Source organism: Cyprinus carpio, unplaced genomic scaffold, assembly GCF_018340385.1.
Source record: "Cyprinus carpio isolate SPL01 unplaced genomic scaffold, ASM1834038v1 S000006615, whole genome shotgun sequence".
Taxonomy (NCBI): domain Eukaryota; kingdom Metazoa; phylum Chordata; class Actinopteri; order Cypriniformes; family Cyprinidae; genus Cyprinus; species Cyprinus carpio.
In genome coordinates this window covers 828,767-852,245 of record NW_024879254.1, presented here as the reverse complement: position 1 = coordinate 852,245, position 23,479 = coordinate 828,767, and the positions used below count along the sequence as shown (strand labels likewise).

At 37.5% G+C, this 23,479-nt stretch overlaps 1 protein-coding gene across 1 annotated transcript; it reads left to right on the top strand.

Annotated features, from left to right (window-relative positions):
• Positions 1-218: 218 nt before the first annotated feature.
• LOC109051777 (spectrin beta chain, non-erythrocytic 4-like) lies at positions 219-23,163 on the top strand. The gene is given in 20 exon segments (XM_042754922.1): positions 219-272; positions 275-328; positions 331-351; positions 8,696-8,992; positions 9,088-9,291; positions 10,370-10,459; positions 14,032-14,061; positions 14,063-14,311; positions 14,910-15,040; positions 15,388-15,592; positions 16,013-16,258; positions 16,365-16,499; positions 17,221-17,465; positions 17,627-17,765; positions 18,512-18,596; positions 18,689-18,879; positions 19,774-20,741; positions 21,345-21,405; positions 22,057-22,309; positions 22,997-23,163. Coding segments are annotated over 20 exon segments (3,672 nt in total). The 3' UTR covers positions 23,011-23,163.
• The last annotated feature ends 316 nt before the right edge of the window (positions 23,164-23,479 follow it).

Genomic DNA, 23,479 nt, shown 5'->3' with positions numbered 1-23,479 from the left:
GTGTGTGTGCGGGTGGTGCAGGTGAAGAGGTTTTTTCGTGGTGCTGCAGGTTGTATTGATGTGGAGGTGTACAGGGCCTGGGTGCTGTGTGTGTGTGTGTGTTGAAATGATGGCTACAAGATTGTGACAGAGTGTGTCTGTGTCGTAGCTGTCTGCTGACTGCTCTGTGCATGTGTGTGTATGGTGTAGCTGAGTAGAGCTCCCAGAGGCCAATAGGGATGCTGACAGCTCGCGATGGAGCTCGAGATGAAGCTCAGAAGCTGCACAGGAAACTGGAATGAAGCACCAGGCCTTCATGGCCGAATGGCTGAATGCCCGTAACAAAGATGATGGCTCGCCAAGATCGAACAGGTGAGTCACAGAACGACAAATAAGGGATGAAATTAAAGAGGTGATGGAAGCTGGGATGGCACTAAAGATTAAAGGGAAAAAATGAATATACAGGTGGGCACTTTGTACATAAGGTGCTCTTCACGTAACTGCATGGGCTCTGACTCCTTTCCAACACATTGGCTTTATGAGCACAGTTTCTTCGTAAATAATATATACATTATAAGGATGCAATTGTTTACAAAAGGACTTAATTTTTTCAGCATTGATGCATTAAATTTATCAAAAGTGTCAGTAAAGATTTATTTTTTAAATACATGCTATTCTTTTGAACCTTCTATTCATCAAAGAATCCTTAACATGGGTTTGCCCAAAAATATTAAGCAGCACAACTGTTTTGAACACTGATAATTATAAGAACTGTAAATCAGCATATAGACTGATTTCTGATGATAGCTCATGTGTCTCTGACATCTGGAGTAGTGACTGCTGAATATTTAGAAATAAATTGCTTTTTAAAATTTATACATATATAAAAAAACTGTTATTTTATTTAAAATTGTAATAATATTTCACTATATTACTGTTTTTACTATACTTTGATCAAAATAAAATGCAGCCTTGGTGGCTTGGTGACTCTTGGTTAATAAATGTAAATTCTGTTCTAGACCTTACTTTTATCCTGGGAATGTGAAAAAAACCATTACTGAGCCAGTATGAAATTCTCAGTTGAATTTGGAGCGCATGAGAAGTATGAAGGAAATAAGACAAAAAAATTAGCTGAAAACTGAGAACAGATTCAGGAATGGTTTAGAATGAATTGAGAAAAGATTCAGGATTAGTTGAAAAAAGGATTTAGATTGAAAATTGATTATGGATGGGCCGAGCTTTGGTTGTGGTTTAGTTGAGGGCATTTGGCCTTGATTGAGGATGAACGGAGAATAGATTTGAGGCGAATGCTTGATGGTTGGTTGAGAATGGGTTTAGAACAAATTTGGGGTTGATTGAAGATGAATTGATGACAGATTCTGGCATATAAGTGTAGAATTTGGGATGTTTATTCAAAAAGGAGTGTCCAAAATCATGCATGTTTTTTTTCTTTCCTTAAATTAGTGTTGAGATAAGAAGAAATCCCAAAATTGCCATAGATTGCAGGAAATCCAGTGTTGGTTAATCCAATGAGTATCAGGCAGTGTGCAGGATTTCTTCTTCGCTCTTCGTTACTTCCATATTTACTCATTTATAACAAGGTTAAATAAATTTTACATAAATTGTTTCAATGTGGTATTGGATATTTAGGTATGGTAGTGATACTCATTTATACAATATAACATTTTTATTTTTATTTTAGATTACTTTTGCAGTCATCTAACTTATAGGTGTAACACTACAGTACAGCTAAGATTACACAGTTTCACAGTTTCTTAAAGGATGCTGCTATCTCACTGTTATAGAACATTTCACATTCTCAAAATAAATGGCTATCCGTATTGTAATGTTGTGATGCTTACATTTGCTTAAACACCAAAACACTGATCTGACATAGATGACAAATGTTGGTTTTAGATTTTCGTGTGTTATTGGCCATGTATTGGTTATCAGCCAGTTATCAGCTTATTGGTGTCAACTAGAATTTTACATTTCGATGTGTTCCTATTTAAGATCTTATTTCTTATCTTATTTTTTAAATATCACTTGCCATTAAATGTTATATAACATGTTCAGTTTCAGTTGGTCTATGGTGCCTTATGATGCCCTGCAATACAATATTTGATCCCAGGTGACCCTGTTCTGATCCGGTACATGCTGTCCTGAAAGATGCTTATCATGGCCTGATACACGACAGGACATCCTGGTGCTGCTGAAGTGTGATGGCTGGGTTTCGAATGGCACTGTGAAGTGTCTGAAACCATAGAGCACCTTGTGTGATGGCAGGGACATTAATATGATTAGTATCATGTAAATCAGTCTAAAGGTATGATGGGTTTTAATGGGATATTTGCTAGTATTGCTGATCACAGAAAATGGCAAGGAACCATGACATGATGCATTGTGTGTTCACTGTATGACTGCGTAGATGCTGCTACTGTTCCTCTTTCATGTTGAAAAGTAGGTGGAAAGCCTGAGAATCAACCTCACTGATGTGGTGCTGAATTGTCTCAAAAATATTTACAAAAACCGAAACCAAGAATAAAACTGTGCAAAAATAATAAATTCATTATCTGAATCCATGAAGTGGCATACATGTGTGTGAGTTTTATGGTAGATGCATGATGCTGTGTGGACCGAGATGCTAGTATGTGGTAGTGTTGCAAGTGGTGTTTTCTCTCTTTTTGTATTATATTGGGGTTGTGATGGCAAGAAGATCCTAAACATAGGTGAAGGTGAAGGAGCTCTTCCACAAAGGTTTCTGTCTTAATTGATTAGTGTGTTTTTAAGTGGTAAACATTCCCGATCTGACTAGAAATTTCAGATCATTTTGCTGCATTGATGATTTGGGTTAATAATATCTCAAATGCCTTGTTCCTGATTCGTCACTGTGTTCCTGTGGTTGATTTGTACCGCAATCCACTGATTTACAACATGTCTGAATGTCCTATTAGATGTTGTGGGCCTGCTATCTTTCTGTTTTGGCCTTGTTTTCTCTTCTCATGTTTCTTCCATGTTTGACTGAATGAAGTTCGGTGCTATTTACAGTTTACCAAGGAATAGATGATGTAAGATTCTAAACTCTGTAGCATTTAGGCTGACCGCACTACTTTATAATAATTAAGCTAATCTTTATTCAAGCTGATTTTAAATGTCACTTGTGTGTTTTCTTATGCTTCTGTGTCAGAGCTTGCCTAGAGGAGAAGCCCTCTTACTGGAATTATTAAAATCAACAATTAGTTTCCAGGCAGAAATCAGACTGGTTTGTACTCTTAAAAAAATCTTGTCATGTGGCAAGAAATACTGGTTCTGTTAATAGAGTTCTTTGTAATGAATGTGACATAGGGATGGTAAATAAATATATTTTTTAAATCAGGCAAACAAAAAGATCAGCATTTCAAACAAACAGACATTTTAGCATGTATATTCAAAATGTTTAAAGAATTTTAACCTAAAGACATGTATCCACACTGTTTTTCTCTAAATATACAGGAAAATTATATTTATATTTGTATGGATATTGGTTTATATTAATTTATTATATTATATTTTTATTTACTTTATGTGCATATAATTGATAAACAAAAATACAACATTACTATTTTATTTATTTATTGCTAAAACCTTCTAATCCCATACAATCAGACTTAAATGAACATTACTATTGAAACATCTTTGTCTTAACTTTGTCTTAAGAAGAATTGCTAGTGTACAACTCTAATGACAGTCTTTGGGAAATGTAATTTACAATTAAAAAGCATTAAGATATCATCACAGCATTGTCTGTGTTGCCTAAATTGTTATCATTATAAAAGTAATTTTTAATATATTGTGAATATTCAATGAATCGCCCAGCCCTGACATGGATCAGTGTCAGATCATGGTTTGGAAAGTGTAATATCATAGCATTACATAATATCTTCAGTTGTAATAAATGGTGCGAATCTTTCTTTTCTTGATCTGTAAATGCCAGTGGAAATCAGGCAGCTTCTTGGCTGCTCTATGTGGATGTGACTGTCATGTATCTCCAGGCCTTTTGTGAAACTTGTGATTAATGTTGTTCTGGTACTTCAGTGCCAGTGTTTCACAAAGCTTTATTTCGGGTGATTTCAGTGGACCATATCAAACATGCAAACCAATCTCATGAGTGAAATAGCTTTTTATAATCTGAATCCTGCAGTGAATAAGATTCATCAGCATATGCATGGGCTTATGTGTATATGGTTGAATATTTGATGTAGAAAATAGTTTTTTTCCCCCACTAAGTCAAGACAAAGTTTTATGTCTTTGTGTGTTGTGCATTTGACTTTGAATTGTCAGATGTTTACTTGTTCTGTTCAGTTTGAAGAAGGAGAGTCTAATTCTGCTTTCTGTGCAATCTGCAACATGCTTCCTTTTCTCTCCCAGTTCTTCAGGATTTTGTTTCAGGACTACAGCTGTGTCAGAAATCTAGGATCTATTTTACAGTTGTGCAGGTCATTGTAGAATTTAGAATTATTTTATTTTATTCTGTAGAATTCTAGATGTGTCTTTTTTTTAATGAATCAGTGTTTTTGGAAAATGAACATTTATAAGGAATGTGATTGGTTCAAATAATAAAATCATCAGTTTAGTTACACTGATACTATTCAATAATATTCAATCATTCAACTGTTGTTTGATCTACGTGAGCTGAGGCTAAAGCTGAAAAGTGAATGAACTCTGGTAAACTGAAGCACTTTATCAATGGATTAAATAACACAAGCAAACGCTTCCTATATAAGATCAGTCAGCTATGTATACAACATTACAACTTACTAGGGCTGTGAATCTTTGGGTAGACAGCGATTTGATTCGATTGACGATTAATAGGTTTTCGATTCGATTCAAGAACGATTTTTGCAAATTTAGAACGATTCAATTATATTCAATTCACAACTAAATTTGATTCTATTCGATTATAACGATTTGATTCTGCATTCTTTAAGTGCATTCACAGGATTATTTAAATCCAAATTACACAGCAGCCTTTATTGTTAGAGAACCATATGTTAGAGGAAAAACACTTTTTTCCATTGTTAGATGCTAGTTTAATGATGCTATGGCATGACAGGACATGGCATATGTAGAAATTTATGTAAGCCAAGATTTTAAAAAAGAGCTTTAAAAGTATTATGCATTGACTAACATTTTGTCACACCAGGGGCGTAGCCATCATTTCAGAAGTGACGGAAATGTCAAATACAATAATTTTATGTATGTATGTATTATTATAACTATTATTATTATTACTATTATTTTTTACAAGGAATTATTTTCTTATTTATTACTTTGAATTTGCTATAAGAAATCAAATACACTCCTGGACAATAATCAATCATTTGTAATCTATAATGTTTTCCTAATAGCAATTTTATGATTGTTTTATATAGGCTACTACAAACAATTATTTAAATTTTCTGCCCAGAATAAAGTAGAAAATATACTTTATATTTTCTATACTGTAATAAAATGATATGTCAATAAGCACTGCATAATTAATAAATTTTATTTATTTATTGTGATTTTTGTCTTAAATTTCATCAGTTCATTCTGCTTTGTATTCAGCTTAGCTGCCGATATAGCCTGGCACGTCTATGAGCTCCAGATCACTTCAAGTGCGAAAACTTCATCTCATTTTCACAAAATAAAATGCTATAGTATTTAACTTTTCCTCTCCATCGGCGAATGATGATTCTGAAAGAAAACACACCCGATATCTGTTTATATAGCAACGAATGCTACTTTCATGCATCTGATTATCAGATAAACCTTGCGCTCTTATTTCAAGGTTGTTGTTAATGCTGTGGTTATTTTAACAGTTTCTTTCGTACATTCAGTTCAGCAACATTGTTAAAAACACATTTATCATTCAGTGGAACTGTGCGTATGCTTTAGACACTTACATTTCTGCTCCGTCCATGCAATAAATACGCAGCTTTCGACCTTGAAAAACTACAGAAAAGTAAAACTATTTCACTTTAGCATTACTGGCCATGAGTCCTAAGGAGTCCTAAACAGTTAGGTGAAGGAGAGATGCGAGGCACGAACATTGTTTAAGGTCTCCATCAATTTGTGATTGTAGTAATTTAATGTGTATATATTTTGAAAGCATTGAATCGCTATAGAAATTGCAATTCATTCGATTCTTAGCGTTTTAAATCGATTACTGTCTGAAATTGGCTATTCATGATTCAAAAATCATGTTTCAAGATCGATGCATATGCATCGTCAGGGTTTGTAATCAATGCAAGTGAATCGTTACACCTCTACAACTTACATTTTCACAAATTAACTTGTGCAAGTTAGAATTGTAGCACACATTGTGGATGCATATGATAATGATGTTCTGATTAATGTTAATTCTTTGACAGATTGGCGGTGCACAACTTGCACTTAAGTTTAATTTCGTCATCAAAGAAAAATACATCCTTTAAAAGTCACCCAATCATTGTTTTTATGATTGTTAATTGCTGTAACTTTTGAGAAAACGTTACCCATGCCCATCCTCAACTCAAATGTAATGATTTAGTATTGGTGCATCTTGAGCTAAAGCCACAGCCACAGAAACGTAATTAAGAAACATAGGATACCATTATAATAAGCTTTATTAACTCAAATTCATAAGTTTCATATTATCCTTATTTATTTTCAGTGATGGGGGGCTCTGGATATGTCTTGAAATCTCTTCAGTACTACAAACTTTGCTACAGTACATAAAAAATTAGGCATATTAACAATTTAAAAAATACTGTCTGTTTCCTCTTTGGTGCCAATATATGCAAGAAATATGGTCAGACATGGCATGTTTTGCAGGAGAAAGTTTCTTCATTTTTAGCACTTTTTTTGTTTGGCTGAACTAAGATGGCTGCCAGTATTTCCCGAACCTGATTTCTGTAGCCCTGAGGAGCTGCCTGAATTGAGAGCAATTACAGCATCACACACAAACACGCTCACTCTTAGATAGTGGTACGTAGCCGTGGAAACGCAAGTTAATGAGGCTGTAACCTGAGAAACAGCAGAAGCAATGACACCGTGTCCCACTGTGATTGGTGAACTCTTTGTCCTTCTGGAAGTGTTCCCGCCCCCTCCCCCACTTCCAGACTCACTCAGCTCAGCATCCTCGATGACAGACATGCGGCTGGACCAATCACAGGACACGATGATGTCCTTAGAGCTGACCTTGCCTCCTTGTTTCACCAGGCCATTCACGAGAACACATGATGTACTATATTATGCAAAATAATAGTTTTAGACTCACACACATTTTCTCTGTCTCGCACACACATATGCAGATTAAGTAATTTGTAATACTAAGTCAATCATAATCAACACTCAAATAAAAATGCAAACATCTAAATTTCACATACAGCAGCTTTTATATAAACTTTTTAATGCTATAATAATGTTTCTACTCCAATTCACCTTAGCAATGCCTATAGACCAGCCACAACACCTGAGCAATTCCTAGCAATCAGTTTGAACCATAGATATGTGTAGGAAGATGCCACAATCGGCCGTTTCAGACACATTAAAGCATCAGTCATCTTGTAACAGTAAATGTGTCATTACTCACAATAAAAATCTGAGTTTTGCATTATGGCTGGCCATTGCACAGCCTCTGGTTAAATTCCTTAAGAAATGGGATAAACTTTCATAGGTGAGAATACATTGGTTTGTGTTTTTAGTATGTATTAATTCAATATTACAGTTTTTAACATTGTGTTCGGCTTCTTGTTGTATTGTGTTAGTTTAGCAAAATCATCTGCTGAAGTCTGTTTCAGATATAGATATACGTGCATATAACCACGGTTGCAGATGCACAGTCAGCTTGCTCTCGAGTGTTCACGGACAATATGGCAGACGGCTTATGTATAGCGGCCCATAGAAACAGCAGCTAATAAGACATCTGCATATACATATCTATGGCTGGAACACACTTGGAATGGTTAGAACTCCTTAGCAACTGGCACAAACAGCCAGATCGCCTTCAGAAATTTCTAGCAGCCGGCTAAGACATCTAACAATGCCTAGCAACTAGCTAGAACACCCTAGCAATGCTTAACAACCAGTCAGAATACTTCAGCATCCATCTGTCATAGGTTTTAATTTCCACCTTCAGTTTCATCTTCTTCTCCATCTTTTTGTTTTCCATCCAAGCATCCCCTTTTTTCCGGTTCCTTACTCTGTTCTCTCTTTGTTTCTCCATCTGTTTCTCTCTCTCCTTCTCTCACACACTCTTTCCCTCTCTGCAGTACAGGGGAGCAGGCGACTTGTGCCAAAAGGAGAAATGCTGCACTGCATTATGAAACACAAACGCACACACGTATGGACATGCACACGTGAACACACACACACAGTGACGGCTCTGTGATGGAAAGAGGGATGTAGATCGTTTTGAAAAGAGAATCAGGAGTGAATTTAATTTCATGTGTTTCTGCAGAGAAGAATGATCCTTGACACACTGATGCAGAGAGAGAGAGAGACAGTGAGTGTGTGTGTATATATATGTGTGTGTGTGATGGCGCCCTATTTTAGGAGGCTGGACTTCAGCCATGGTTCTGAAGAGACAGATACTCTCTTTACTTTGATCCCTTTCCATCTTACACATACACACACGGGCATAAACTGGCAAGGATGAACGTTGAGGGTCAGAGCAGTAACACGTTCATGGATTATGTTACATTTGTATGTGTAGGAGGGCGAGGAGCTGATCCAGGAACAGCCCGAGTTGCGATCAGTGGTGGAGATGAAGTTGAAGGAAATCAGAGAGTGCTGGTCTCACCTGGAGAACACCACCAAAGTCAAGGCCCGCCAGCTGTTTGAAACGCAGAACCACCGCACTACCGACCTGCCCACTAACACCCTCAGCGACCTGGACCAGCATCTCACCGCCATACAGGACCAGCCACCCACACTAGGCTCCACCCACAGCATCCAACCCACCCTCCTTCAGCCGCGCCCCACTTTCAGCCAGCAACTCCAGAGGATACAAGTGAGACCTGGAAAAGTGATTTTTTTATTTTTTATTTTTTATTTGGAAAATTGCACATCCATTTTGTAATCTCACGTTATCACGTTATTTCTTAGTCAATGGAAGCCCAGATGCAGCTTTATCAAGGTGTTGGTGAAGTCAGGGCTGGTGCTGATCACAGGAGACCAGAAGGAGAAGAGCAAGGAGGCGTGACGGAGACCCGAATTGTGCGTCTTATCGAGCCTCTGAAGGAAAGGAGGCGGATACTTCTCGCCTCAAAAGAAATGCACCAAGTCACCCAGGACCTGGAGGATGAGATTGTGAGTGTCACTTTCTATTCGCCATATAGTTTGTGATTATCTATCAGTATAAATATATAAGGATAATATTCATCATATTATTCCTTATTATTATCATTACTGAAAAAAAAAATTAACAAAATAAATAAAATAAAAAATATTCAATTATTTAAAAAAGTCAACTGTTAAATTCCAATACTAATGCTTCTGGCTTTTTTTAATTTCTTAATTTTTAAACATGAACCTATCAAGCTTTTATTTTGCTGTAAACCACAGGGAGCTTTTTTGTTGACAGCAGGTGATTTGTAAGCGTTTTTCTTTACTGGTTTGGGAAGATGGTTGCATTCCTAAATGCCCTTTATAGGTGACCCAAGCTCACAGCACGTCCTTAGACAAGTTTAGTTGAGAGATGAGCTTGTATGGACAGTGAACTGAGCCACGCTGAGCCCCTAAAAACACTGTATCATGAACTGTTCATGTGTAAAAGAACAAAGTGGCACTCCAAAACACAAGATAGCTATGTTTCCAACCAAAGTTGTGGATTTAACTTATGCGCAAAATTGGAATATCGCATAAAACCGTCTACATCCAATAAGTCAAAAAGAAAAAAATCATCACTTCCTGATAAACTGGCACTAAATATTGTTAAGAAAAGTAGGAGAAGCCCCTGTATATTATAATTTTTGCTATAAACTACTTGTGCCTCAGGGCGAGCAGATGAAACACAATAAATGCAGTCATTGCTTTCAGAGGTGGATGCCTGCTGTTTGGGAATGTATCTCAGGCATTTCAGAATGACTGTAACATTTCAGATGCTGTGCAATGAGATCGTTCTGCTGATTAGTCAAGTTATGCCGTCCCATCAGACAAGTCACATGACTTTTAAACCACCTCAAGAGTGTGGCGTACAAACTTTTTTGCAAATGAAGGGATGTTTTCCAGAAATTTGGTGTTTCCATTGTTCGTTTCTGATGCGATACATCAAATGCATAGCTAATGTCAGTCTGTAATTTTTGCATGGGTAAGCACCACTTAAATATTATTCAGAAAACATCACATTTGTTTACACCTTCACATTTCTGTATTTTGCCTTCTTTAGGTATGGATTCAGGATCGGTTACTTTTGGCCTCATCTACAGAATATGGGACCAATCTGCAGAGTGTCCAACATTTAATCATGAACCATAAGGTGAGACTAAAGTTAAAAGAAAAACTATTTTATCTAAACTCTGATATAGAACACGATTCTAGTACATTCTCAGACAGACAGTGTTTTATCTGTTATAAAGAATAAAGACAATCACAGTGGGATAAGGCCCTTTTTTTTTTTTTTTTTTTTTTTTTTTACAGTTAGTCACTAAATTATTGTGTTAAATTAACAACTTTAGTTTCAAGCATTAAGGGGATACTCCACCCCAAAATGAAAATTTTGTCATTAATCACTTGTCCCCATGTCGTTCCAAACCCGTAAAAGCTCTGTTCGTCTTCGGAAAACAATTTAAGATATTTTGGATGAAAACCTAGATGCTTGAGACTGTCCCATAGACTTCCAATTAAATAACAGTGTTAAGGTCCATAAAAGGTATGAAAGTCGTCGTCAGAATACTCCATCTGCCATCAGACGTGCAATCTGGGTAGCCTGATGGCAAAAACCAAGAGACTTAGGAGGCCATCAGGCTCCTAAACTCAAAACCAGCCTCTTAACATCTACATGTCTCCACTTAAGATTCACTTAATCGGTAAGATATTCATCATTCTGTACCTCATACTGACATACTGACAGTATCAACTTGTTTGCACATTTCCCTTTTGTACATCCTGTGTATCTTGTTATTTAAGATTACAGTATAATGCACATATGCACATTTGCCTCTTGCACATTCCTGTGTATCTTAAAATTTAAGACTACAGTATACTTTCATGCACAGTATGTTCTATTCTATATTTAATTCTACAGTATACATCTTTTTTATATTTTATTCTTATATTTTTATTGTTTACTTTTATTTCATTCTTTCATACATATATTTATGTATATTTTCATCTGTGTTGTATCCTTTAATAATTGCACTGTCCATGGAGCAGACCTGACTCACATTTCACTGCTGGTTATATATTCTCTATATAATCGTGTATGTGACGAATAAAAATCTTGAATCTTGGGTTATATGAAGCGACGGGAACACTTTTTGTAAGCCAAGAAAACAAAAATAACGACTTTATTCTCTAAATAACGACTATGCTCTTCTGTATCATCCGCGCCACAAGGATGCGCTGTTTTATTTCAAATCAAAGCTAAATACACGTAGAAACAGCGCATCCTTGTGGCGCGGATGATACAGAAGAGCATACGCAGCATATGGTGATATGAAAAGACACAGAGGAGATCGTTGACAAAGGAATTATTGAATAAAGTTGTTATTTATGTTTTCTTCACTTACAAAAAGTGTTCCTGTCACTTCATATAACCCAGATTGCATGTTTGATGGCAGATGGAGTATTCTGACGACGACTTTCATACCTTTTATGGACCTTGACACTGTTATTTATTTGGCAATCTATGGGACAGTCACAAGCTTCCAGGTTTTCATCCAAAATATCTTAAATTGTGTTCCGAAGACGAACGCAGCTTTTACGGGTTTGGAACGACATGGGGGTAAGTGATTAGTGACAAAATTTTCATTTTGGGGTGGAGTATCCCTTTAAGTCATTATGAATGCCAAAACATGCACATAAAGTTTATATCACCTTCATTAGGTTGTCATACCTATAACCCCACAATTTTTAGGAGAAAGTGTCCATCGGAACAATTTGAAGGGTTAGCATTGATCATGTGACTTAAACAGTCAGTACTACTCTTTGCCCTGATACAGTGAAGGTTTATCGTTTTGGGACACCAGATGCATCAGATATAATGTAACTCATCTGATGTAACTTCTACTTATTTGTACGTTCATAAAATGATGTAAGAAGATTTTTCCTGCCAACATCTGTTAACTATAAGACTATAAAAGACAGAGAGAGCAGAGTAAATGAGAGGTCTGGGAATTGATGTATCTTATAGGCCAAGAGCCAAAGATGATACAAATGACTTTTGGAATCTGTCAATCAATTCACTCAGTAATCCTCAATCAGTTGGATTGATTACCGTCTTAATTTGAAAAGGGCCGCTCACATCAAGGACATATAACAATAATAGTGTTTTAATAATCGTTGTAATTCTTTGAGAAAATGGAAGTCCACACTATAACTACTGTATGACAACACAAAGCAACAATATTGTTGAAATCATTTTCAAATGATTTTTTTTTCCCATCTGATGAACGATAAATAAACATTGACAGCCAATCAGAATCCACTTGACTTAAAAGAGCTCATGCATTTAAAGCAGCAGGCGACATAGCTACAGCACACACTTATAACAAACAGAATGTTATCATTGGTGTTGATCCTAATATATTTAAAATTTTTAGATATTTTTATAGTAATCATTCTTGGTGTAAACCAGTTATTTAAGTATCATTAACATACTAATAGTTTAGTATAGTATTTATTAATATTTTAAATGTTTATATTTTCTGTTTTCTCCTTTAATTTTAGTTCAACATTGAGTAATTTTGTTGTTGTTTTTTCATTTTTATTATTATTTTTTTTAAATACGTCTATGTAGTTTTTATTTATTTTAATTTATAAGCTTTAGTTTTCATGCTGTTTTAGGTATTTTAGTACTTAGAGTTGTACTAAAAGAAAATGAGATGTGTAACTGTAATGAAATAGTTTTAAAAAATATTTTATTCCAAAGTTTGTTTGTTTTTATTTTGTAATGAAAGCATTTTTTTTATTGCTGTTTTAGTTTTAGTTAACTATAATACATCTAATTTGAACGGGCCTTAACTCTTTCCCCACCATTGTTTTTTTTTTTTTTTAAGTTGCCAGCCACTGCCAGCGTTTTTATCATTTTCACAAAATTTTCATGGCCCCAAAAATATTTTGTTGTATAAATGTCTGAACTTGCAATATGTCAAAAGAAAGAGCAGAGCCTCTGCTTTTAAGCAAAAGAAAACAAAGTTTTATTTAAGCTTCATATTTTTTTTTAGTTTATTTTTTTTTATAAATGCTTGAATTTAGGTAAGTTTCATGAAAAAGCATTATTCTGCACAAAAAGCTGAGAAAATCTCATTTTTGTAGAAGATTATGTCTGGTTTAGATTCAGAACGATGATCAAATATAGATGGAGTAGAACACTCCCAAAGCTTGCAGAGTCTTATACCACTTCCTGGGTCAACATTTCAATGGTAACATTAGGCAGTTTTGATTTATATGCTGTTTAATGCTTGATGATTGTGATATTTTACATATGCATCTGCTTACATACATGATCGTTTGTTTCTGCTTCTTCTTCGCCTTGTTTTGATCCAGGAATTCAGTACTCTTTCAGAAGGTGTGTTATAGCGCCTCCTGCTGTATAACAGTGAAAACACAGAAAGATTTCCCTCAGTGGCGGGGAATCATCTCATAAATGATGGAAACTTACATGAATGGTTAAAAGCCAACTATTAATTAATTATTAATTACCTGTCTTGTTTGATGTATCGTTAGTCTTATTGCAAATTTCTGGATACAATTGAGGTTTAAGCCTGGGGATATTTAATTCAGCTGCCCTTGATAGCCTGGTTCTCATGGCTTCTGATTCCAGTAATGTGATTTGGTTGGCCGTAGAGCTTTGACTGACAGCTCACTTGTGTGTGACTGGACATGCAGGCACTGCAGATGGAGATACAAGCTCAGAGGGGGGCGGGTTGAGGAGGTGCTGGAAAGGGCGGAGGCCATTGCTGCCCTGCTGACCCCAGAGGTGGAGCTTGTGCGTGAGGGGGCGGGGCATGTGAGGCAGCTGTGGGAGGTGCTTCAGGTAGAGATGGAACGTCGCACAGTGATGCTGGATGCCGTGAACCATGCCCAGCAGTACTACACCCAGGCAGCGAAGGTGGAGTCTTGGCTCAGTGGACAGAAACTTCAGGTCCTCAATGAGGAGAAAGGAAACGTATGTACAGTACCTAAAACTCAGTCCATCTATAAATTAAATGACAGTATTTAGGAATGTTGGGTTAAAGGTATAGTTCACCTGAAAATTAAAATTCTGTCCTTAATTACTCCTTCTCGTGTCATTCGAAAGCCGTAAGACTTTCATTCATCTTCACAAATTAAGATATTTTCATTAAATCTGAGTGGTTTCTGACCCACCATATACAGCAAGGGAAGTACTACATTCAAGGTGAACTAGGTTTTTGGGTGAACTATCTCTCAGGCTGATGATACATGGGGCAACATTTTGAGCAATGTTGCCGTCAGTGGGCAACCAGGTGAGACACAGGGCCCATGACCGATCTAAAATATCCAGATAGAAATTTCTTACCCATTCTCAATGGGAAAGTACCCAAACTACATTGCTCCAAATCAGTGCAACAAAATTGCTCAAAAACTTGCCCTGTGTATCATCAGCCTAATGTGTATTTAAAAGAAGTCTTCAGAGTAGAGACCATAGCAGGGTTGTAAACTGTGGTCAGTGTGATGTGGTCTGCTTGTCTTTCACTTTGTAAACCAAGATTTATTCTTTCTCTCTCTATCCTCTTTGTCCGTAGGATGAGGCCAGCACTTTTAGGTTACTGAAAGAGCAGTTGGCATTAGAGCAAACAGTGGAGAATTATGCAGAGACAGTGAGCTCACTGTCCCAGCAGTGCCGTCGCATGCTTGAGCTGGGACATCCAGACAGGTACATAAATATTCACAGATGTGTGAAAAAAGCAAAAATAATTGATTTCTGAAGAATCATGCGACACAGAGGACTGCTGAAAATTAATCATAGGAATAATTACATTTTAAAATAGAAAACAATTATTTTAACAATGTAACAGTTTTTACTTTGTTTGTATCATATAAATGCAGTTTTAGTGAGCATAAGAGACATCTTAAAAAAATTATTATTATTTTTTTTTTAATTCGACCCCAGATGTTGAATGTAGATTTAACTGTTTACAAGTACGGCGTGTAACCAAAATAAGTTTATCTGCTGTCTGTCTCTTTCTTTCTCTTACTCCCCTCTCTCTCTCTCTCTCTCAGTGAGCAAATCACCAAACAGCAGGCTCATATAGACCGGCTATATGTATCTCTAAAAGACCTGGTGGAACAGAGGAAAACAAAGCTGGAGCAGCAATACTGGTTGTATCAGCTGAAGCGAGAGGTAGAGGCGCTGGAGAAATGGATCTCTGAGAGGGAGGCTGTTGCCAGCTCCACTGAACTCGGCCAGGACCTCGAGCACGTCACGGTATCACAAACTCTCTCACTCACTCACTCACACACACACACACACACACACACACACACACACACACACACACACACACTTCAAGGATGCAATATATACTGACATCAACTTTAAAATCCAGATGAGATCAATATTGACCCTGTTTACTTTATTAATCCTCCTATTCATTATTCTGCTACTGAAAGAATTTTCCTTTTCTGCTAATGCCACTTTGGTTGGAAATAATGTAAAAAAAAGAAGCTGTTTAGGCTACTGTTGAATGAAAATGCATTCTTCCTAAACTCTTGCTAATAGTTAATGTGATATCACATTTAATGTTGCAAATGGATTAAATCAAGTCCTGTGCTGTTGTTCTCTCCTGTTGAAGCTTCTGTGAGCTGATCTCTGACATGTTGTTTTGGTCCTGTTTAATTTTCCCAGTCTCTGCAGAGCAGCTTTACTCAGTTCTCCACTGAGACACGTGCAGTTGGCCAGAAACAGATGGATTCAGTCAATAAGATGGTGAATGAGATGATTGACTGCAGTCACTCTGATGCTGCCACCATTGCAGAGTGGAAAGATGGGCTGAATGAGTCCTGGGCAGATCTTCTGGAGCTCATGGAGACCAGAGCGCAGATGCTTGCAGCCTCGTACCAGCTACACAAGTTCTTCACCGACTGTCAGGAGGTAAACAAGCACACATACAGCCAAATAAAACACGTTTTTTTGAAACCCATTCACAGTTGATTGCAATATGAGGCATCATCAATGTGGCTGTGTTTGTGTTTTGTAGGTGCTGGTCCAGATCGAGGGAAAGATGAGACAACTACCAGAGGTGAGGTCATGTCAGGTGAGCTCAGCCAACCCTGGCACACTGCATAGACTTCTGCACTCTTTTGAGCACTCCCTGCAGCTGCTGGTCTCACAGGTAAGACTAGCACACAAACACACATACACACACACACACACACACACACACACACACAAACACACAAAACAAAAACACCTGTTCTGACCAGGTGGAGCAGCCACGATAAATAAGTGTTTAGGCTGGTTCATCCTCCTGACCCAGTGAGGGGTGGTTCCCATTTTAGTCCAGAAGCACAATATAACACAAAAACACAGTTACGACCATCACACAGTGCTGAATAACATGGAAACTTCTTGATGCCATGGAATAAAAAAATAAAAAAGGTAATTTGCAACTTTTTGAGGTTTTTTTTTTATTATTTGAGTTTTTTTTGTCTTAGTTGTAAGTTTAAATCTCACAATTCTGACTTTTTTCCTCAGAAATACAAGTTATAAACTTGCAGTTGCAAGTTTACATCTCGCAATTCGAACTTTTTTTTCTACTCAGAATTCTAATTTTACATGTCACCAATTTTTTTTCATCTTGCAGTTTTGACGTTTTTTTTTTCTTTTTTCAGAATTGTGAGATAAAAAGTCACAATTACCTTTTTTATTTTTCTAACCCATGGCTGAAAAAAGCTTCTATAAAATACCTATCAGAATGAGTTAAATTTAAATTGTTTAATTGTAATTACTTTTAATAGTTTTATTAAATGTTTTAAGTGGCAAATATTTTTAGATGCCCCTTAGTGTCAGTAAATAGAAGTAATTTTTGCCTTTGTTTTTAACCTTTATCTCAGGTACGGCAACTGCAAGAAAACGCAGTTCAGCTGCGTGCCATTTATGCCGGAGAGAAGGCAGATGCCATTTTATCCCGTGAGCAGGAAGTGATGCAGGCCTGGAAAGAGCTCCTTGTTGCATGTGAGGGCAGCCGTGTGCAGGTCACCACAGTAACCGATAAGATCCAGTTCTTCGCTGTGGTGCGGGAACTAAGCATGTGGATGGATGGAATAATGGGACAGATTGGCTTAACTGATGATGCCAGGTACCAGATCAATTATAGAACCATCTGAGTCATCCTGAATCTACAGTTGGATTTAAACCAATCACAGTAGACCATATGCATCAGGATAATGTGTGTGCGTGTTTCTTGTTTGTGTCTGGGCGTGGGTCTTGGTGTTGGGCGGGTCCTTGTGTACGTGTCAGGGACCTCTCTGTGCTGGATGGCATGATGTCCCAACATCAGAATCTGAAGAGTAAAATAGATAACAAGAGCAAGAACTTTGTGCATTGCGTGGAGATGGGAAAGATGCTGCTCGCTGCACGCAACCCTGCAGCTGAAGAGGTACACACAAACTCAAACACTGAACCCTCTATGTGCACGCCTTAAAATGTGCAAACACATACATGGAACTAAAGTTAACCCGATAAGCTTAACTTTCTTTTAATTACTATGTAATTTAAAAAGCTACAGATATATTTACATTACATTACATTTGAGAGTGTAATTTTTGTCCCTTTCCATAGTGCCAAATAAATTATGCATAAATGACAATTTATATAGACTCACCTAGTGTTTATAAGTGTTTTTAGAAGGTAGAAGAATATTTAAAAATTTGTCAACGTTAACAGTGCTCACGGCATCATATAATAAGGCATTTTCCAAAAACACAAATGACCAGGCTCATGTCTTAAAGTTTACTTTTATAAGGATTAAGGGTTTATCTGAGCTTTAATGTCACAGGGGCTGATTTTAGTAAAACATTTGACACAAAACACCGTTCAAAAGTTTGAGGTTTGTACGTTTTTTTTTTTGTATGTCATGCTCACCAAGGGTTTGATCAAATATAAAGTAAAAACAGTAATATTGTGGAAATTATTCAGATTTAAAATAACAATTTGAATATATTTTAAAATGTAACTCATTCCTGTGATGGCAAAACTATATATATTTTTTCAGCTTTACGTCATCCAGTGTCACATGATCTTTTTTCAGGATTCTTTGATGAACAGAAAGTTCAGAATGTAACATTATAAATGTCTTTACCTTCAGAATGATGCGTCCGTACTAACTAAAAGTATTATTTCCAGGTAAAGGAGAAGCTGGAGTATATCATGGCAAAGCAGAAAGATCTGAATGAGCGATGGGAACAGCACTGGGAGAAGCTTCAGCAAGGTCAGTGATGTCATTGTTGTAACATCATATTAAAGTTCTGCCAGTCTGATGCTTTCTCAGAGTTATCCACAACCTTTATTTGTACCCTCCAGCCCAGCAGAGGCTGCAGTCCAACCAGCCGGGATCAGTGGAGCAGTCCTGGCTCACAATCAAGGAACCAATCACTCCAAATACCCGTGAGGCAGGTGGTGGGACAGACGATGTGGAGGAGCTGATTCGCCGGCATGAAGCATTCCGGAAGGCCGCGTCCACGTGGAAGGATCATTTCAGCTCGTTACGCCAGGTCATTATGGAAACAAACACTTGTGTATAAACAGTCAGCACCAGCACAGCACTGCAGAGGGTCTGAAGTAACAAAAGGCGCTGATGACATAAGGCAGAATAACATACCCTGCTATATGTGAAGTGGCCCATTCATGTATTTGTCTGGCATAAACAAACCTGCTGTTGCTACAGCTATGAAACTAAAAGCTACTGAGCAACTAACATATAGGAAAACATTGAATAACATTACTATATACATTTTTTTTTATTTCTTTTTAAATTTGACTTGATATCTGACATAAAGATGTTTTAGAACACCAGATCTGTCTTAAAGATACACAATTTTCAGCAGGCCTGCATGAATACAGACAAGTTACCATGATACCACCAAAACCAAATATATTTAATTGCATCTACAGTACTGTGTGACTACTTCACACTCATTGCGACCCATTAAACGGATGCACAATGGTAAGTGAGAACAGCCTGAACTGCAACCGGAGACAACATTAATAATGCAGTGAAATAAACTAATTACGACCAATTATCAAGCTTACTGAACATGAAAAAAAAAAAGAATCATACCTTTTGCATACTCCATAAATATGCATTCTTAATGGCATGGGAAGTTCAATGCAATGTAGGTTCAAATGTGTCAAATGTGCCCATCAAAATGTGACTTTGTGAAACACACTGTCCTAAACTAAAATGTTGCTGTGTAGTAATCTAATATTAATGTTAGAAAGCTAATGCACTTGGCAGTTGTGATTTTTTTCTTTTTCTTTATCCATTAAAATTCCTTTTGACATTAATTGTGACTGAGGGGGCAAGATTGTTTGGGCGACGTAACGCTGGCCCTGCATATAAATAACATAAAACTAAGAACAACAATATCTCTCTTCTCCATCTGCAGGCAGAGAAAATGAAGGAGGAACTGAACAAGCAGCCTTCTACCTCCTCTCTCCTCAGCAGGCAGATGTTCCCTCTCTCCTGTCTTGTGCCCAGCTCCTCTTCCTCGTCTTCATCCTCCTCTCTCTTCCGTAACCCTCTTCAGGACTCACTTCTGGAGTCCAAGCCCGGGCCTGACCTCATGCACACCACAGAACACACCATGGCGAACACACTTGCTCAGCGGCTCGGATCCACCCTGAACCCTTACACGCCCGTCATGAACGGCTCCTCGTACCACGGGCTGATCCAGCCATCAGGGGGTGTGGCCGAGGGTCTTTCCTACCATGGGCTAAAACAACAAAGTGTTTCAGGGTTGGATAATTCTAGCTATCAGGGGTTAAACCAACAAGTTGGTGTCTTGGGGGTGAACAGCTCCAGCTACACTGGACTTAACCAACAGGGTGTTTTAGGAGAAGACAGCTCCAGCTACCACAGCCTGAACCATTTAGGTGCTGTGGGGGTGGGGGTGGAGCCCAAAATAGGATATGCTTGGCAGCACCTGAAAGCTGACTGCTTTCAGCCCAAAATCAACCACATTCACAAAGCTGTTCCACCTTTAATGGAGGCGCACCGAGCCCAGCTCGCCGGTGGAGCAGCAAACATGCCAGCTCCTCCTACGGGCCTGGACCCCTCCCTGGAGATGATCCACAGCCGGTTACAGAGGGACCCCCGCGGGAGCCGATCTGACCCGCAAATGGATCACTTGAGGCGGGAGAGAGAGTACCGGCTTGGCCGACAGACCTCCAGCGAGCAGGAGATCCAGGCACGACTTAACGAGCTCCCGCTAATTGTAAGGCAGGAACGATACCGTCGAAGAATGGAGAGACAGTCGTCCAGTGAGCAGGAGGGCAGCGGTAGGCAGAGAGTACAGAAACATGACTCCAGTGATGCAGAATCTGGGAAAGAGCCATCTGACAAGAGACCATCTGGGTGAGTGTTTGTGTATGTGTGTTTGCTTGGCTATATTTTGGGAGCAAAACTTCCTTTCTGAGATGCCTTAAAAGTAAAAATTCTTCTAAAATTTTATTCTAAAAACCAAAACGTTTTGCTTTTAGGGGAACGTGAGGAGAGTAAAACCTGAAATCAGCCAGTAGTATCAAAATCAGCTTAATAAACAAAAGTAATGAAGTGTTGTTATTGTTAACTAAAACTTTTAACTACAAGTGTTGCCGTTGCTTATTTGAAATGATAATATATGATTTTCAGTAATTGAAATCTGAAAATTAGAAACACTGCCGGGGCAACTAACTGAAATAAAATAAGATGAAGTGCTAAAATGACTAAAAAAAAAAAAAAAAAGAATAAAATTAAGCTAAATGACAAATTAAAAGGAAAACTAAAACCTAATTAAAAATATTAATAATAGTATATAAAAAATAATAAAAAAAAGTTTAATATGAAAACATAAAGTCAAAGTCCCTGCCATGATAAAATAACAAATGTGTGTGTGTGTGTATGTGTGTGTGCTCTTATTTGTATGTGGGTCACTATCTAACTTAGTTGGCTTTCTCATCTTTTTTTATTTTTTTTTAGGGAGAAGCGTTCCACTATGGCTGAGATTGTTGAGCAAGCACAGGAGAAAGAAGCTTGTCATGTATGTGTTGAGTCTATACTGGACTTTAATATTTATTATAGATTTAATTCACATCATGCATCATATTCCCCCTTACAATTTTAATGCATCATCTACACAAGTAATACTTTACCATTCAAAATCTTAATGAACCCAAACTTTTAAGCAGTAGTGAATGTTCAGGCGATTCTTGTTTTGCAGAAAATCAGTCCACACACCGCTAAAGTTTAAAGTTTGAGGATTCTTTTACCATTTGTGTCATGCAAAGAGAAATAAGAGTAGACTCACTGCAGGTACAGTGCCTCTGGAGTATCTTGGTTTGGTGTCTTGCTCAAGGGCACAATAGTGATAGAGCAGAATTGTGATCTCAGTAATTCTCCACTTTCTGGGTCACCTGCATCCTCTGAAACTTGGGACTGATCCCCAAACATTTTAGTCAGCAGCTCAGACTCTTAAGTATCTCTGTACATTTTATTGTTCAGGTAAGAATGATCTTATGCAGACTTTGACTTTGCCGTATGCAGATACAGTGTTTATATATTTTTATTTGGAGATGGAAGATTTGATATTGTGATGCAGAACACCCCTGATTTCCATATAAACTCATTTAGTATTTTTTTTTTCTTATAATAAATAATTCTGCTTCGCACATTCACAAACTGTATTTTTCAGGCGAGGGGAGATGTGTACAGACCCCCCAGCAGCCTCTCTGCACCAGTGAGCCGTCTGGATCGCCCTCGAGCTCGAGACCGCCCCAAACCACGACGAAGACCTCGTCCAAAAGAGCCTGAGGAGCCACGGAGGTCCCGTTCTGCGCCGGCTCAGAGCGTCCCATCCACACCTCAGCCTCCTACCCACACCGTTCAACATGAGGGCTTCCTGTACAGGAAACACGAAGAGGAGGGGAAGAGAGAAGCCCAAATAGGTGTGTTTCTTACTAGCTGATAAAAATTGCAATGTCCTGACATGATCTCTATTGACTTTTTTTCACAATCTTCCCCCAGTAACTATAATTTTATTATGAATAATCTAAGTGCTTTTTGTCACTACTTCTAATACACTAGAAATCCTGTTACCAAGCTAATAGCTAATTATGATAATGTTAACACTGTGTTCAGAATAGCATGCATTGCTAGTATATAGTATTACGAACATTACATCAGTTGTTGTATATTAAACTTGGTGCTGCATGACCTACCCTGCCATTTTACAAGCTAGAGAAAGATTCCATTCTGGTAAATGATGTACCTCATGGTAAATAGCATGGTGAATAACCCCTAACCTGAATTTGATTTATTTAGAGTGTTCTGGAAATACTGAATGGATACTACATCCAGTATAGGGTTAGGGTTGTATACGGCATGCGGTTCATCATTCAAGCGAATTATGAATAATGAAAGATGTGGAAACAAATGAATCCATCATTTAAAATGCATATTGTGATCAAACACTATATTTTGAATACTGGAGGGGACTTGTCAGTTGTGGTCATGGCCCAATAGTGCATTGAAATGTCATTATGAGTGTGTTTGCTTGCTAATGGCAATACTAAATGCCTTGGTGAGGCTTAGTAACTCACAAAGTTATGCATAACTTTCTAAACCTCCTGCAGCAAGTCGTGGGTAAATCTGTTCTGCGTGCTCAAACAAGGGGAGATCGGTTTCTACAAGGATTCCCGACACAAAACAACACCCTACAACGATGAGCCACTTCTCAACTTGGCCATCTGCGAATTTGACACTACCAACGGATATAAAAAGAAGAAGAATGTCTTCATTTCTCAGGTAAAATTAACTAAAAATTAAATTAATTAAAATTGACCTTTAATGATCTACAAAAAAAATTACAAATAACCATGCAGGAACTGAATTTTAAGAAAGGTTACTATTAAATCATCCCAGTGCTTTGTGCAGTTTTTGTGTGTTGTTTCTTTCCTATTGAAACAAAAAAGATATGGAGTGGGGACATACTGAAGGATTGCCCTTTTCTTTCCTTTTTAAAAATAAATAAATTCATGCTTGAATTCAGCAAGGATGCATTAAATTGATCAAACGTGACAGAAATCTTTGCAACATTGTTACACTGTAACTTTTAC